Genomic DNA, 17,365 nt, shown 5'->3' on the forward strand with positions numbered 1-17,365 from the left:
TAAGAAATAATTATTAAAACTTTAATCTAGATGTGTCCACTCTTCACAAGGCCAGCAGTTTTGTCCTCCAGCACATTTGAGCCCTTGGGCTATATTTAGCTCTGCTTGCTGCCCAAACTAGCCAGAGATGCTGATGGCTCTGTAGCCAAGAGACCTGCACTGGCAGAAGCTATGGCAGCAGCTCACAGCAAGTCACTTGCCAGATAAATTGTTCCCCAAACAGAAGGACTTCAGCTATAAAACAGCAAGATGGTTTAATCCTCTAATATACACAAAGAACTACTTTTAAGCGTGGGCAAGATTCATATTTGTGGTCATCTAAACATCAACAAGGAAGGCCAGACCCACACTACACTGGCTTAAAGGGACCTCACTTAACAGAATTCAAGCTAAATGTAGACTAAAAGACTATAAAACAGACACTTGAAAATAGCACTTAGTGTAAAAATATAAGACAGTTCTGCCAGATGCACACATCTGTGTGGCCAGTCTTTATCAAAAACTCTTCTGCAGGAAAGGGCTTCAGCCCACTAGCCAGAGACAGCAAACAGATTAGGAATTTTTATTTAGTTAGGTACACAATATCTGTATGCAATATCAAAACTTGGTTTAGTCTCTGGAGAAGATGGGGTCTGGATAAACAGCAAGGCCAGGAGGCACTGCTGAAATGCCATGGGCTCAGGTCGAGTTTTACTACTCAGTATAACAACAAAACCAAGCACAGGAGTTCAGACTGAGCAGTCATGGAAAAACAATTGCTCCCTCTCTCCTACCAAGGGAGAGGGATGGGATCTCCCACCAGCTGTCACATGGATGCTCATCAGCATCGGAATCTGTCTGAGAAGTTGGGAGACTTTGGCATAGTCAGTGGTTGATGACTGGGCTTCACTTCTAGGCTGCGGTATTTGCGTATTGGGTTTGCCTTGTGAACCTGTGGAAAAATAAATATAAGCAAGGGCAAAAGAAAGCAAACTGTTGCAGTTATAATAAAGCTGAAATTTGCAGGTGAGCTGTGGATGAGGTGAAGGCCAGGCATCTGCCTGAGACCACGCTGGGCACTGGAGTGAGGTAGTGGGAAAATATACAGCACATGTTGGGGTTGTGGGTTTTACTGAGATCATTCTGCTTTGATAGCTACATGTGCATCTCCAAAACTCAGCCATCTCAGCACAGCTGCCTTCTTTGTTTGCATAGTTTTGTAGGTTTCCTTTTTTTTTAAACCAGTTGTGAAGTTAGTGAGTCATCAATTTACAAAGAGAATCTTGAAAAGGCAGTTTTAGCACAGCTCAACTGTGACATTAGCTCCATAAGGATATTCCCACATTCCTTTGGGTTACTTTATAGCCCTTGCTCAGAAACAGCTCACTTACCATTTCTTGTCTTAGCTTAGCAACTTCTTCCTTTTCACGCTCCTCTTGCTGCTGCCTGATCTGCTCCTCATGCCTCTCCCTTAAGGCTTCTGCGTCTGCCAATCGCTTTTCAAATTCTTGCCGTTCTTTTGCTCTTCTTTCTGTTGCTAGCTCAAAGCTTTCAGGAACTACAGAACCAGAAAGGCTCTCTAAGTTTAGAAATAGAGGAGATAACATTGTTTCAAAGACAGTCAGGTAAAGCAGAGCAGCACAAATGTCGATGGAAGCCTCCCTTTGGAGAGCTTCCTCTTGGCAAGGGTGGTTAGGAGATACCTCCAGGCTTCAGGAAAAGAGAAAACTTTACTCCCAGACATGAGCAGCGTTAATGCAGACGTCACCCCGTCATGGGTGTTCTCATGGGAGGGAGCAAGCACACAATTGTTAGAACAAACAAGCTTTTGGCTGGTTTTATGCTCTACAAATCTCAGCCTACCCAAGCAGTAGATGCCTTCATCTCACTAGAAACGGGAGGGAAAGAGTGACAGCGCTGCAGAAATGCCAGCTGTCTCTGCAGGGAGCTCCTCACATTCTCAGTACCCTTATCCTGAGCTGGCACACATCAATCATCTGCCAATTGCAGCAGAGCTTCTAAATACAGCTGCCATGCTGGAGCAGGACAGGGGGTGGAGAGGAAATCCCCTCGCTCCCAGGGGACACAAGCTGTTAGGCAATTAGTTGATTAAATGCAAGGCATTATTGGCTGTGCTGATGAAGAAGAGGCAACAGCCAGAAAAAACATCACTTAATTGCATCAGTTGTGAGCTATCAGCCAAGCCCACACAGCAAGTACTTGCAACTCTACCTGACAGCATCTTATGTTCCTTTTTGGGCACAAAGGGCTCCTGGTACATCACTGTGTTGGGACGAGCTTTAAAACATGCTGCCTCTTTCTGCCTTTTCATGTCTTCTTTAAGCTGCAAGAGAAGAGAGCACGTCAAGTGCCAGGCAGAAAGAGACCATCTCCCTGTGACCCAGACTCCAGCACTCCCTACACTGGAAAAGTCATGCTGACTTGAATAATTTCCATAGAAAATTATATTAAAGCCAAAACTTGGTGTCAACTTATCGCCTGACAGTTGCTTTGCCAAAAATATCCTGAAGAAAGTTTCAGGTGTCCACTGCAGACTTCACATGAGCAAAAGAGCATATTATTTATGTGTCAATAAATTCCTGGAGATAGTTAGCAAAGCAACTCAGCTGCACAGAGCTGCTGCTCAGAAAATACCCCACTGCTGTTCATACAGTTGTGGTGAATCCCATCATTTACCATAAAGTGAGAAAAATAAAAACAAACCATTGACCAATCCTTAACCTATAGCACAAGACTCATGTTAAGTACAGAAAAATTCCTTGCTCCAACTCAGCTACCGATTCAATTTAAGGAGGACAGTTTCTCTAGTCAACCATAACTCCACCAGCTGATTTAATCTGGTCATTCCCATTATCCTTTTCATCCTACCTGCTGTTTCCAGCTCTGGAGCTTGGCAGCTCCCCGTTCATCCACCTGCAGATGGAATGGCTCAGGCTGAGTTGGGGTTTTGACTTTCTTTTCTGGCAGTTTAACTTGGTCAAAGTAAGGCAGAGGCAGCGCTTTGAACTTTGGCACCTGAAACAAACAACTCAAAATATTTCTTGTCCTTTCCTTGGAGGTTTAATAGACAACAGCAAATCCTGTCACACTCTTTTTTACTGAAGGAGTGGAATCCAAGGTAGCTTTTTATTCTTACCTCTTCCTTCTGTAGTTCTTCTATTTTTTTCTCTTTTTGTATTTGCCGCTCTCTGTCCCGTGCATCGAAAGAGAAGGGGCAAACTTCCACATGCCTCTGCTCTGGCATTTTGGGTTTGAAGGGCACTCCATAATGTGGCATAGGATTAGCTTTGATCACAGCCACCTCCTCTTTTTCCTAAAGGGATATTAGCATTAGGATCTGCTTTTTTACTTTTCTATAGGCTGCAACTCCTGCCAAGCAAAGCCACAAAGAGCTTTGAATGAGGTCCCTTAATAAGGGGCACAGCAGAGTGAGTCATACAAACAGTGGACACTACAAAAATTAGAAAACCAAGAAGTACCAATTGACTGGCACCCTGAACCACAGGCCCAATTCTTCCTTTTTTGAAACCACTCTCAATTCTAGTATTCATTCAAATTAGACTGTAATAATTTAATATTCCCTTGACAAGAAGGAAAGAAGGTTGTGAAGCTTTCAGAATCCTGCTCTCCACCTCAGGGAGATCATGTGTAATATCTGCCTTCAGTGACAGAATACAGAAGGGTGAGAAATCTAAGCAGTTCACCTTCCTCATTTATAGCAGCAACACCTCAGAAACCCTCATCAGTGCCCTAGCATTTAAATGATTTCATTTTTAATGAGAATTTAGTTTCTGTAAAATGAGCAACAATAACCAGATTGTTTCGAGTGAATAGCACAGACAAAGGTAACCACTGGAGGAACTGCTCAGAGGGGGGAAGGAAGAGGCTTCCAGCCCCAGAGCAACCCACCCACATCCAGAAGCACGGCAGGCACTGCAGTGAGAACTGGGCCTGGCTCCAGCCTCATCACAACTGTTACCTTTTCTTCCTCTCTGCCAGACACACGGGTCCTGCTTCTCAAGGTAAAGGCTGGAGACTTGGGGACTGTAACAGGAAGTGCTTTCTTCTCTGGAACACCCTGTTCAGAAAAGCCAGTAAGGAGTTACCCAAGGCCAAGCGCCAAGAAAATGCCTCAGAGAAACAACCTGACAGCACAGGATGTACCTACTGCAGTTCTTACCTAATCACACACTGTTTACTGAGATCATTAAACACATAATACAACATAGCTACAAACATTTTGAAGCTCATTGCCACCAATTCCCAAGCCTGGGTGTTATTAAATTCTTACCACAACATCCTCCAGGATTTTTGTGGGACATGGCCTGGAATGGAATTCAAAGCGCTCTTCCTCCTGCTGCTTCTTGCTCTCACGCTCCTGAATCCTTTTTTCTATTTCTAATTGAAAGCCAATGGGTTGGGTGAGCTTCTTCACAGGGGGTTTACTGGGCAGGAGTGGCCCACTCTCAAAGATTTTGTGATTGACTTCTCGTGCTTTGAATTTGTACCTATGGAGGAACAATGGAGACAGTCACCAATTGTACATTATTGTGCAGCTATAGTTAGCAATTCTTCCTTTGCCTTCAAAACAGCAAGACTAATAAGGAAAATCTTATTGATTGTTTTCCTAGAAATCCAAACCTTTGCCTACAGGCAAGTTCTGAAGTGCATGCAGGCTGCATTTCTATACTGAGTTTGCTTTACTCATTGTAAGTTGTACTCAACCCAAGATCAGCTCTCCTAAGAGCACGTTCTTAAAAATTAATTGTTTATATTTCACTTCCCTAAAATCAGAACTAAATAATTATGAACAACCTAAAGGAATCTCAATGGTATATGCTACTCATTCTTTCACACAAAAAGGGTATTCCAGAGAAGTGACATTTTGGTACCTGAAAAATATTTCCAGTGTGGTACATTCATCCCCTGGAGGACTAGAGTAAGCCCCTACTTACTGTTGAATTTTCTCTACTTCCTCTTCTTCTAACTCTGCAGCAGTTTTGCAGGTGACAGGTCTCAAGCGCTGCTTTGTTCGCAGCACTGGTGTTTTGGGGTGTGTGAGCCGAGCCTTCACTGGCTTTCTTGAAACTGAGCCTACAAATTCAAGTCACACAGACCAGCAGTTAATGGCAAGGCCTGCAACAGACACAGGCCATGTGCTCAGAGTAGTCAAAGCATCTCTTGCTCTACCACCATGTCTGTGGACACAGCCAGGACAACTCACCCTCCTCAGATTTCCTGCTCCTCAAATGGTAACGAGGGGGTGTGCGTTTTTGGAATGCTTCTACCTGCTCAGCAAAGGACACATATTCTGTTGTGGCTTCTTCAAGTTTTCTTTTGTTTCCCTGGGACAGATTGAAAGGTTTTGGGACAGTGTGTCCCTTTGGCATTCGCACCTGGAGACAGAAAACCACAGTCAGTATGGCCAGGAGGCTCCGATGACATTTCCTCTCCCCACTGACGCACAGTATCTGTCCCTTCCTCTCACTGCAAAGATAACACCTCACATTAAGCACAAGTGTTAACAGTCTGAAAATGCACAAGTTATATTGGGAAACTGTATCGAGCAGATTAAAACACAAAGCGGAATGACTGGAAGATCTGACATTATAGGGCTCCTTTTTCCACAAGGTTTCTTTGGAGTCTTAGGGCAACACAGACACACAGGAAGTCTGCAGTCACATTTGCACAACACCTGCCCCTCCTGTGGTAACCTCTCTGTGGGTATCAGCCCAAGCACTGCACAAGCAGCAGGGAAATAGTGGCAAGAATCAGCAAGCTGAGTGCTGGCAGTGCTCTGGCTCTCACCGGAGAAGGGGGGTGCTTCCTCAAGACTGCTGCAAAATCCAGCTCTTTGTACTCGTTGGCAGGCTGGCTTTCTACATTCTGTTTAATTCTAGTCTCTGTGCAGAAGTGGAAATCAATTGGCTTTGTTACTTGACCAACAGGTTTCTTCATGGGTTGTCCTAGAGGAAAAGAACATATAAGCACTAGAAGCCTTTTGCTGTGGGGTAGGATTTGTGGAAATAAAAATAAAAAGCATTTAATTTCTAACAACTAGGTAAATTTTTAGAGAGCTCATCTTTAACATTTCAAAACATGACATAACCCAAACCCACCTGTTTCCAGGCAGTTTAGGGGCTGATCTACATTAAATGGCTCCTAATATTTATTGCAAAGTCTGAAATGCTTGTTTCAAAGGTACTTGCACAGCTCTGTACAGCACTTTTCAGCTGAGCCTAACGCAGTTTCATTTGGCAATTCAGGCAGAGCCCACCTGCTCCAGCAATAGCTGCTTTCAGAGACTCCTCGTTCTTCTTCCGCAGCTCCATAACCTCCTGCTGTAACTGCTGCATCTTTTCCACCTCCTGCTCCTCTGTACTCTTCAGCTTGCTAGGAGGTTTGGTCCTCCTGCAAAAGCACATTAAAAACTAAGATATGGCTTCCTACTTCCCTGGTTATTATAGCATGATGTTTGTGCAAGGAACATGCTTATCTCCAGCCTCATTGCAGGAGCATCACTGGTTATAAAAACATCCTCTTTGGAAGAGATCTGCTTGGGTTTTGTTTGTTCAAGAAATCTCACAGCTAGCTGCTATTCTGCAGATCCATTTGCTGTGTGCATTCTCAATCCATTAGGAAGAACAACTTTTTCCTCAAAAGAACAGCAAAAGCTTTCCTGTGCACAGGGGCAGCTGGTGAAGTACATTTCATCCTAATATTGTTGCCTTGACCCAGTGTTTACTAAATGTGATACCATCACATGCTAAGTTGAAGCTGAAAACACTCAGCCAGGACTGTCACCTAAATCAACTGTGATTAGCACACAAGTCACAAGAAAGCCACGTACTTCAACATTGTTGGCGTGCAGGGCATGGTCTGTTTGCTTTTCCCTTTCCCTGGGGAGAGGTCAGGATCCTGCAGGGGCTCTTTCTTTGTGGATGCTTCTGTTGCCTTCTCTCTGTTACCAGAACTAAGAGGAAAAAGTTAGGGCAAACCCCTTGAATTAACTGTGTTCTAAATGAACCACCACCTGCAGCTCTCACCACCATGCACAACATCCCAACACCTGGTGAGGTCTAAGGTATGCCAGGCTGGCCTTACCTCACCCTAGGCCCAGGTATAGACCATCCAGCTTTCTCTGGTACTCTAAGGCTGCAGAAGGGAAGATGAATTACTGAGTTTTTGGAACTTTTCTGGAGGAGGGAGGTACACTGAAGATCACAGAGATACAGCAGTGCTTCAAAGACCACACTAATTTCCTGACCTCAAGCTTATCACCATATGATGCTTTAGAGGTTAAGTTAATTTGAGAAATATTTCAGCTGTGACTCTTCCATAGCTAATGACTGCCTGATGACTTCCTGAAGGATAAGTTCAGACAAATTTAAAGCTAACAGACAATGAGTAAGTAGTAAGAAGGTGAAGAAGGCCATGCTTATTTCATTTACATCTGCACCTCCAAACAGAGCAATTCCTTCAGCATTTACAGACATTTCTTGTTCATGAAATCAGTATCAACAACCAGTTCCAGCCACCACCCCCTAACTTTCCTGTAAGAACCTTCTCAGCCAGGTGGAAACCTTTCCAAAGGGTATCCCTTTTCCCAGCCCTAAATAGAAGGACTTGGATGACATACAGCCTCATTTTCTTCAAGGGTGGAACATCTTCCTTATTATCCAGGGCATTAGCAGTTTCCTTTGCTTTGATTCTGCCTGCCTGCTTGCGCTGCTGGGTCTTCCCCTGCTTTGTAGCCAGTCTCCTGCCCGGTCTAGAGTAGAACAGAAAGCAGAGGTCAATTTTCCCACAGATCTGAGGACACACCTGACCTGGATAACACATTTATGTCACTGCATCCCCTAACTCCACCACACAAATTGTGTTTAACACTACAATCCAAACACAGCACGATTCATTAAAGTTTAACAATCCATAAACTAAATATTATTTGCTATATATGAGCACGCAGAACTTGCATTCGTATCAAGAATGAGTTCAGCCCAAGTCAGGCAGATATAAACAAAGAAACTTTATAAGCCACCTCAGTTTCAGATATCCTCCCATTCCAGAAGCTCCTGGCGCTGCCGAGTCTCATTTGACAAGTATGTGAGACACTGCATTACATTTCCACCCTAGAGACTGCCCCTCCAGCCTAGCCAGCAGATCAGATGTCCCAATGCACGATCTCCATGTTGGAGAACTCCAGCCCCACAGGATGCCCCAAGAACAGCTTAGACCTGCAGATCCTGAGAGCAAGGAGCTGCTTAGTTACACCATCATCAATCATTGTACAAACTGAACACAAATATTTCACCTCTGAGGGGCCTCTGCAGGGGCAGCAGCTCTCCAGGTTGCCAGGGACCCAACAATGTTCTGAGGGACCGTGTTGCCCTGGGCACATTCTGCTTCACCATCGCTTTCACCTGAGAAAGGGGCAGGTGTCAGCTCATCTGTATATACATATACAGAACAAGTAAAACCACATGCAGCCTTGCAGATGAAAGTTTATGAAGCCCCACAAAAGCCAGACAGAGGCCTTTTGATTTTGCCAGCGAAAACCAGGTAAAATTTATTCCCTCTCTGCCCCACTGTGCCAGCTTACTCATTGCTACTTCTTGTGATGGGACAGAAGACAGAATAACATCAGGCTTTGAAGAAGCAGGGCTGAAGTGTAAGACCTTTGCCAGATTTTCTCCAGGAGGGACATTCTCCAGATTGGCTTTTTCATCTGTAAGGAGAGAAAACTTTCACTATACACACCATTAGGAATATCCCAGAATATCATTATTATGAAGTTAACAAAGGCAAGTTACAAATGACAAGAATGAAATACAAAAGAAACCTCATGCATAATGAATGATGCAGAAACATCATGATTAAATGCACAGAAGCCAGGCCCAAAACAAGGACCACACTAAGGTGTCATCCAACAAGGAAATAACTCAAGGAATTAGAAGCAACTTACCAAACCAGGAGTCTGCATTGTGCACATCATCCTCATTCAGAGTTGCAAAATCGATGCAGATGTTTGGGACATCAAAAGAATAACGGGACTCTGGCTTAGACATCTTCACAGTCACAGTGTCCCCAAGAGTCCTCTGTCTGCACTGGTACAGCCCTTTAGACAACAACAGGGAATCAGTGGAATCATCCCCCACCTCTCTTCCTCTGCAGAGTTTCTAGGGACAGGCATTGGGACATCCCCCCTTCTTGCACTTCACACCTTTGGGCAGAACCCCTCATGAGCAATGTAGAGTTTTATTCTACTGCTGATCTGCAAAGCTAAGGATATTTCACATCTGTTGACATTTGCAGGTTCAAAACTGTCAGAAAGATCAAGTTTTGACAGGATTTTTTTGGTACCTGTACGTGCTAGAATTGTATTTTTTAAGGAGTAAAGTATAAAGCTTTTCCAGAGAGTGATTTGCACTTTCTTCCCTCACCATGCACAAAGAAGAGCTCTTACCCTCACAAGATTCCCTCCAGAGCACTGCAATGCACAGCCTCTCTCTCTCTGAAGGGCCACAAACAAGAACTAATAACACAAAGGTGCTCTTCTATATAATACATTGATTTTCAAAGCAGGAAGAGGGTTCTGTAGAACATTATTACTGGGCAAACAGTCAGAAGGAGGGCAGTGTCAGGCCCTCTTGCATTCCTTAGCACTAGCCCAAGGCTGGCCAGGCTATAAACAAACTGAGTGCTGTGATCCATGTCAAACAGTCCCTGCAGTTAATTAATGAAGCACTGACAGCAAGAGGAGTCCCTGTGTCAACAGGTGATATTAAACTCAACAGAACAGGAATAAAGCCAGTAACAAAGTTATAAACCCTGAAATTATACAAAACCTTCTTGCAAAGGTGCTTTTGTGATGCCTTGAACAGCTGTGAGGAAAAGCCCACGAGGATGTTATAAAACACTCCCCAAGGAAATCACCTGAACTTTGCTTTTATGAACCCAAGCAATTCCAAAGCAGCATATTCCTAACCCACAGAGCCTCAGCCCTAAACCATCTGTCTAGGCAGACCACACATGGTTCAAAACCCAGATGGTGCTCCTCAATAAATAAGAAAATGGCCAAGAGTAAACCAAAGCAGTGTTTAGGGGGTACTATGTTGGTCACAACCACTCGCCCCCAAGGATAGGTGCACGGAGAAGTTTCCAGCTCCCCAGAACAGAGTTGTGATAGTTAAAGGCAAGAATGTCATTAGAGAAGCACCAGCTACATGGCTGGGAAGATGTCAAAGTAGGGCCCAAAGAAGGCAAACAGAAGAATTAGAGCCAAAACCAACTGTAACTGAGCTCGAGACATGGCTGGAATCAAATGCTTTCCTACTGCCCTTAATCAAGATAGAATTTCTGTCAACACTTTAGACTTTTTTAAAAATCAAATGCGTCATCTGCATTCTCCCCTCACCCTCTCCAGTCAGAGTCAGAGCTCTGGGCATCATGTTTCACAGCTACTTGTGCCCACTGCTACATTGCTGCAATTTACAGCTTTTTACTGAGTAGAGCCCCTATTCTGTAGTGTCACCAACCACCCTTATCATCGACCTCATTGCTGACCCCTCTCTCTCCCCTCTATCCCAGACAGAAGAGAATAGTCAGGAAAATAAAAGGATTATATCGCTGCCTCAGATTCATACTCTGTTTCTTGAAAGAGACAACTGGGAGATAACAGTTATTGTGACTGCCCTCCAGAAAGTTCATTTCAGTCAGATGAACTCATGACATCTGCTTCTGAAATCCCTACATATCCAAGTCCTGCCTGGAACAGGACTGAGGGTGAAGCAGCAGCTCACTGAGAGGCATCCTGCTCCTCCGCCCACCGACTCGGGCTGGGACAGGATCAGCCAGGAATGCCCCGGTGATTTATCGCTCCTGTGCCCACCACGAGGCATCTGCAATGCCAACAGGCTCTGCCAAGCACAGCCCAACACCCGCTGCCCGCTCCCTGCAGGCGCTTTAAAACACTCAGTTGTGATTTTGACAGCACAACCACATTTTATCTCAATCCAAAATTCTTTCTCTCCACCGCAGCATTCATCCACCGGAAGGGAGGCGTGGAAATTTTTCCTCATTAATAGGGACGTTCCCTAATTAGCAGGCACTGTGTGCATTTCCCAGGCACGCTGTAATCCTACACAGCTCGGCGTGGATTTAAAGCATGACCTTGCTCTCCCCCACATCCATCACCTCCTGTGTCGACACGGGTGTCTGCAGCGAGCCAGCCGGGGAACCCTCACCCCCGTTCTGCAGGATCGGCTTTCACCTGCTTTGCAGAGCTGCTGAGGCAGGAAAGGAAGATCTGATCTTCTCGCCTGCAAAAAGACCCCAAATTCCTTCTATAAAGTGACTACTTAATTAAAATCTTCATTTTCTTTCTAGGTCTCCTCTCTCACTGACCTAAAAGTGCCTCCAGAGCAGCACAGCCGTATCCACAGGGAGGAATAGGCAGTGGGTTCCTCTGGACATCAGGTTTCTTTTGAGTAACTACACTTTGGCACGTTCCAGAAGAGTGCCTTGGCGTGGTTTAGATTAGTTAGCTTTGAAAAAGGATTACAGTAAATTGGAACAAGCATTCCTATCCCAGAATAAGACTGATCCAACAGCAAGTGCAATAGGTATTTTGGAATAACTTCACACCTCACTCTAATCCAAATTAGCTTTAAAATACTGACACAATTCCATCACAGATGGGTTCAGTGTGTTTGTCTCAATGTAATCGTGAATTTTGTGCCAACAGCACAATCTGCCTGGACAAAGAAGCCACCTAGCCATTCAGGCCATGGTTGGAGATAGGATGCAGCATTCCAAGATGAGAAATCAAGGTCAGAGGGAGAGAAAATGGAGGAGTGCGGGAGAGTAGCAAGGACAGGATAGTGATAGGGACACCAAAAGTTTGTAATAGGACAAGTGGGAATGGCTTCAAACTAAAAGAGGAGAGATTTAGATTGGGTATTAGGGAGAAATTCTCCCCTGTAAGGTGGTAAGGCTCTGGTAAGGGCTGCCCAGAGAAGCTGTGGCTGTCCCTGGAGGTGTTAAAGGCCAGGTTGGACAGGGCTGGTTCAGTGTCTCTGCCCAGAATGGTGATGGGGGCTTGGAACAAGCTGAGCTTTAAGGTCCCTTCCAACCCAAACCAGTCTGGATCCTGAGGAAGGCAGAGAGTTCTGCTCTTTCTTGCCACCTTGCAATGTAGATAAGGCCCTGGTGAACTGGAGATGATGCCTTATCACAACACACCACTGGAGCTTCACGAGTTACATACGTTACTTATGGCAAATCCTAACAGGATCAGAAAGCACAATAAACAACAACAGACACACAAGAAGCTATTCTCAGTTACATCAGCAGGTAAACACAAAGGCAGCCGATCCACACGCCTCAGAACACAAGAGAGGAAACCAGGAATGAGCAAGAGAAGCTTCTCCAAGGCTGAGGCAGCTGCATGGGAATGTGCTCCAGCAATTCCAGGGCCTTCTGCTGGGCTTCAACACCGGCTGCCACTTAAATAGAGGATGCTGCACTAGCCAGGCAGCTTTAAGTCAGCCTGGTAGCTTCTTCATTGTCCTGCACCTTGGAGTTTTCTGTTCTTTTTATTGGGATAATACTCAAAAGTTCTTGGATGTTTTTCAGGGGTTAACATGTAAGTTGGAGCATTAGAAAGGGATGTAATTGCCTCTCTGAGGCTACAGTCCTGTCACAACAGCATAGTGAGAACCATCCCACCGCAAAGCCATCACCTGAACTCCCTCTGCGTGACACTGACAGCCTCAGAAAGTCACCCTTCATCCTTGCTTTACCCTGAGCAGGGTTAAGTGAACACTTCAACACACTCTGGATCTACAGCTTCTCCCTCCTCTCTCGTGCCCCTTACTCAAAGTTCAACTAGGCTTTTCTGCAGCACAGAATCAACAATGGATTCACCACGCCCCAGAATGCTGCTGTTCCATCACTTAATGCTCAAACTGGGAGAAAAAGCCTTTAACTCTCTCCAGGTGAGAGCTGAGCCTGCAGAAAGCTCCGCAGACCACCCCGACCGGCAGCCGAGGCAGGGGCGAAGTGCAGGCCCAGCCTTTGCTCTGCTAACGGCCCAGACCCGCCCCCATTCCCAAAAATAACAGCCCTGACATCTCGTGCTCCCTAAAAAAGATCCCACAAGTTTCAAAAGACATGAAGATGGGACATTCTAAGAATAGACGTTCAAGGAAAATAAAATTATTTTTAGCTATCATAACCTCAACTAATTGTTACATTAAGTTGAAGGTCCTCAAGCTTAAAAAAAAGCCCCGCATAAAAATAGCTCCCCTAATGTTTTTTTTCTGATACTCGGGCCAGGTTTTGCCTGGTTTGCTTCCCTCCTTTTCCTGGGAAGCAGGATTTAGACTGAGACATTACAGAGCTTTCCGCCGTGAAATACACTGTTTAATCAGATTGCGTGGCTGTTGAAAGACTTAGAACTTTATTTCACTGCCGAGGCACCCTCCCCACCGTAAGGCACACGCCAGGCGCTCCAGTACCGCGATCCCCGCCAGGGGAACGGGCACCGCCCGCCACGGCGGCTCCTCCCGCTGCCGCCGGGGGCACCGGGCTCGGCCTCCCCGGACAACGCGGGGTTCCTAACCAGCCCCCGGGGCTCCTTACGAGCCCGCCCGCCAGGCCGCAATAGCGGCTCAGGGCACAGGCTGAGCGCCCGGAGCCGCCTTCCGCCGCCGTTTCCCAGCCGAGCCCTCGGCCCCGTTACCAATACCTGGGCTCGGAGTAGGCCTGGGGGAAAGCAGCAGCGAGAGAACGACCAGACACGGGGAAGGAGAGGCGAGGCCGTGGGTACCCGGCCGGCGCCCCGCACTCACCTCAGCAGCAGCGCCGCCGCCACTCCGCGCGGCGCCTCTGCCGCCGCCGTTAACGGATTTCAAACAGGGCCCCGCAGTCCGAACCCACCAATCAGCGCCCGGCACGCGCCCTTTGAGGCGCGCCGATTGGCTGGACCCCTTCAGGACCCGGATAAGCAGACCCCACGCAACGCATTGCGCTCTCCCTGCAAAGCCTGACGGGAAATGTAGTACATGCTTGCACAGCGCCACAATGATCGGGCGAGAACCGAACCACAACTCACATAACGCACTGCGGGACATATTAGACCAATCAGAAAAGGCGAAGCTTTGAGTGTCGTTCCGGGCGGCCTATCAGCGGCTGGTGGGCGGGACCCCGGAGCCAGTGTCAGCCGTTACGGCCGCGGTGCCGGGCAGGAGCCTACCGGAGCCGGGCTCAGGTACGGAGGGTGTTTCAGTGTCCGCTGCCCGGCTTCCACCCGCTGCTCCTCAGCAGATCAGCCTTCGGACTGCTGGGCCCGGCAAAGGCGGCTTCCGCCGTCTGGTAAGCCCGGCTAGGTTTCTCGATACTGTGAGGGGAAAGCGCCATTTGCGCAGTGGCGTTTTCGACCCCAAGTAGTGCATAATCTTCCCCGCAGTGCTGCAGAGGGATGGGTAGCCAGCTGTTAACGGCGGGGCAGGCCCCTGCTGCCACAGTCGCTTTCACTGCTTCGGCACTACCCCCATAAACCTCCCCTCATAATCCCGCCACGGGCTCCCTGAGCACTGCGGAGACACAAAACACCCCACGTTAGTCCCGGACTGCTGTGAGGGGTTTGCGGCCGTGTCAGCGGCAGGGCCGTGCCCAGAGGCCCGAGCTGACACCGCCGCGGCCGGCAGGGGGCGCCAGAGCTCCGCCCTCCGCCCGGCACCTTCGCGCATGCGCACCGGCCCAACCGGCGCGGCGCGTGCGCGCCGTGCCCCCGTGCGGTCCAACCGACGCTCCTCGCCCAGCCTCGGGGCGCTGTGCGCATGCGCACCGCCCCTCTTCTGCCCCCTCCCACCCCACCGCACCCCCCCGGCCGCTCGGCGGGCGATGTGGAAAGGCTCCGGGGACTGCTGAGCGGGCCGAGCCCCGGCGGGGCTCCCGGCGACCTCCGGTGTCGCTGCCAGCCGGGCCCGCCCAGCAGAGCCGGGAAGGACGCGGACCCTCAGTCGGGCGCTGAGGTGAGGGGCGGGGTAGGGTAAAGCTTGAGTGACGCGCGGCTCGGCCAAAGGGAGAGGCCGGGGCCGGGCCCCGCCATTGCTGGCCGCTGATTGGCTGGCGTGTCGGCCGCGCGGGCGCCCTGCCGGCCCTCGTGCGCGGCCCCGCCCCCCAGGTACGGCGACCGGCGGGGCCGTCCGGGGGCTGGGGGGGCGGTCCGGTGACCGGGGGGGCGGTTCGGGGCTCCGGGAGAAGCGGTCCGGTGGTGGGGGGGGCAGTCTGGTGCTCGGGAGGACCGGGTGCCCCCTGCGGCGCTCCCGCCTGCCGCTGCCCGGCGTGTCACCGTCCCGGCCCCAGCGCCTACGCGCCGCTAACCGTGACTGGAATCGCTCCCGCAGGGACGCGAGGCCGTGCGGCGGCTCCCGCGGTGAGGAGCGCTCGCCGGTTTTCAGCGGTTTATGCTCTCTTCCTGCGAGGAGAGAGGGGCTTTGGGGCGGCGGGGGTTGCGGTACCGTCAAACCGGGCCGCCCCGGGGCTGCTGTGATCCTTGGGTAGCGCTGCCCGCCCGCCGCCGGCGGAGGGGGCGGGGGCGCCGGGCCCTTTAACGGGCGGGGCGAGGCGGGGGCGGTGCTGTCGCGTTCCGGGCCGACCCGAAGCTCCAGCAGAACAAGAACCGCCTCCGCCCTGGCCCGCAGCCGGCCTGCCAGGCGCAGCCCGCACCCGGTGAGATCTGGGGTCTGCTCGGAACGAGCTTGGGGGGTCCCCGGGGCTCAAGGCTGCTTTCCGGGGGAGGGGGTCGGTTGTGGTCGGTTCTCTGTGCAGCTTCAATCTGGTGGCCCTGAGCCTCGGCGTAGAGCTGCGGGGTGATCTCAGTATAACGATAAGCTATCGGTGGTAATGGCGCGGGTGCATCTAAGAGCTGTGGCATTAACCGTTTCCGTGCCTCTCTCCTCATCTGTGCTAAGGTCAGATGCTTCCATCGGTCGCGAGGAAGAGGAGTGGAGTCAGAACCTGCTAAGTGCTGATCTGCTTGTGCTCCGGACCATGGACTCATTGAGGGCGTCCCAGGTGTGAAAATGTACAGCAGTAACCGGGAGTTAGTGATTGACTTTGTTTCCTACAAGCTCTCACAGAAAGGATACAGCTGGAGTCAGCTGGAAGAGGAGGATGAGAACAGGACTGACTTTGCAGGGGAGGAGGACGAGATGGACGGGGTCCTCAACGGGAGCCCCTCCTGGCACGCGGCCACCAGCCACATAGTGAATGGAGCCACCGTGCACCAGAACAGCCTCGAAGTCCATGAGATCCGTCGAGCAGCTGATGTGAGGCAGGCGCTGAGAGAGGCGGGGGATGAGTTTGAGCTGAGGTACCGGCGGGCGTTCAGCGACCTCACTTCCCAGCTCCACATCACTCCCAGCACAGCGTATCAGAGCTTTGAGCAGGTAGTGAACGAACTGTTCCGCGATGGAGTGAACTGGGGCCGCATCGTGGCTTTCTTCTCCTTCGGAGGAGCCTTGTGCGTGGAGAGCGTTGTTAAGGAGATGAGGGTATTGGTGAAACGCATCGTCTCTTGGATGACCACGTACTTGACCGACCACTTAGATCCCTGGATCCAGGAGAATGGCGGATGGGTAAGATCACCTCTCTGTGCTGGGGTTGGCTGCCCAAGCCTTCCCTCGCTCCAGGCTGGCGGTGGGGCTGGTCAAACTGGAGCGCAGCTCCCTGCAATGTTTGTGCTAGAGCTTGTCCTACCCCTTGCAGGGAGAATAAAGGGGTGTGTGGTCTTGCCTCCTGTGCTCTAAACGCTGTCCCAAGAGGGCCAACTCACCGTGTTGACACATTTTGTGCTCAGATACATCTTTCTCCATCCCTGCTTTTTCTCCTTCTCCCTGGATGTTATGTAAAAGACCTGTTTTTCCAAGAGCCTTTGGAAATCTAATGTCATCCAAGCTTGTTCTTCAGGCAGAGCCCTGGCTCTGGGGCATGTTCCCGGTGTCATTAACAGCAGGGAGTGGAGCTTCCTCCTCTCCAAGCCGGTGTTGTGATGGGCTGGCTGGTGGTTTGCTGAGGTAACAGCTACTTCTTCATTCTGGAAACAGCATTTGCCTTGCTCATGGTGAAATGAATCCCACAGCAGATCCTGGGGGGTGGGTGGGCTTCTGGGGCTGTCTGAGCTGGTGTGGTGGGAGCCAGAGCTGAGGTGGAGGCAACCTCTGTGCTGGGGAGCTCTAAGCCCGCAGCTGCTTTTCCCTTGGCAGGGAGCAGTGCTCCCAGCTGCCCCAGCAGCAAACCCTGGGAGCTCTCAGTGGTGAGGTATTAACATGAATAAGCATTTCTTCAGGAAGCATTC

The 17,365-nt window shown here is 49.5% G+C and overlaps 2 protein-coding genes across 28 annotated transcripts in view; one reads left to right on the forward strand and one right to left on the reverse strand.

The window, feature by feature from the left end:
* On the reverse strand, positions 1–15,529 carry TPX2 (TPX2 microtubule nucleation factor). 23 transcript variants are annotated; one of them, XM_030289014.4, is made up of 19 exons: positions 15,391–15,529; positions 14,117–14,597; positions 8,966–9,118; positions 8,603–8,728; positions 8,315–8,423; positions 7,640–7,771; positions 7,105–7,155; positions 6,851–6,973; positions 6,278–6,411; positions 5,809–5,966; positions 5,225–5,396; positions 4,956–5,094; positions 4,292–4,508; positions 3,980–4,078; positions 3,137–3,313; positions 2,869–3,015; positions 2,212–2,323; positions 1,371–1,558; positions 1–931 (listed from the first exon to the last, which is right to left on the reverse strand). In XM_030289014.4, exons 2-19 carry the CDS (start codon positions 14,133–14,135, stop codon positions 821–823), a joined length of 2,367 nt encoding a protein of 788 aa, XP_030144874.3. In that variant the 5' UTR covers positions 14,136–14,597; positions 15,391–15,529; the 3' UTR covers positions 1–820. The 23 variants fall into 23 exon arrangements, with proteins under 23 accessions (XP_030144874.3, XP_072773020.1, XP_072773019.1 ...); XM_072916919.1 differs by having other exon boundaries at positions 1,371–1,537; positions 8,315–8,450; XM_072916918.1 differs by having other exon boundaries at positions 8,315–8,450.
* BCL2L1 (BCL2 like 1) overlaps positions 14,899–17,365 on the forward strand; it is an 18,347-nt gene continuing 15,880 nt past the window's right edge. The window contains exons 1-2 of one of the 5 annotated variants that reach the window (XM_032751957.3): positions 14,899–15,038; positions 15,986–16,646. In XM_032751957.3, the coding sequence (XP_032607848.1) occupies positions 16,092–16,646 (555 nt within the window). In that variant the 5' untranslated portion in view covers positions 14,899–15,038; positions 15,986–16,091. Of the gene's footprint in view, positions 15,039–15,063; positions 15,191–15,600; positions 15,739–15,980; positions 16,647–17,365 lie in introns of those variants that run through there. The other 4 variants (XM_030289031.4, XM_030289032.4, XM_012570292.4 and 1 more) reach the window with 4 other exon arrangements.

Source organism: Taeniopygia guttata, chromosome 20 (genome assembly GCF_048771995.1).
Source record: "Taeniopygia guttata chromosome 20, bTaeGut7.mat, whole genome shotgun sequence".
In the NCBI taxonomy this organism is placed as follows: domain Eukaryota; kingdom Metazoa; phylum Chordata; class Aves; order Passeriformes; family Estrildidae; genus Taeniopygia; species Taeniopygia guttata.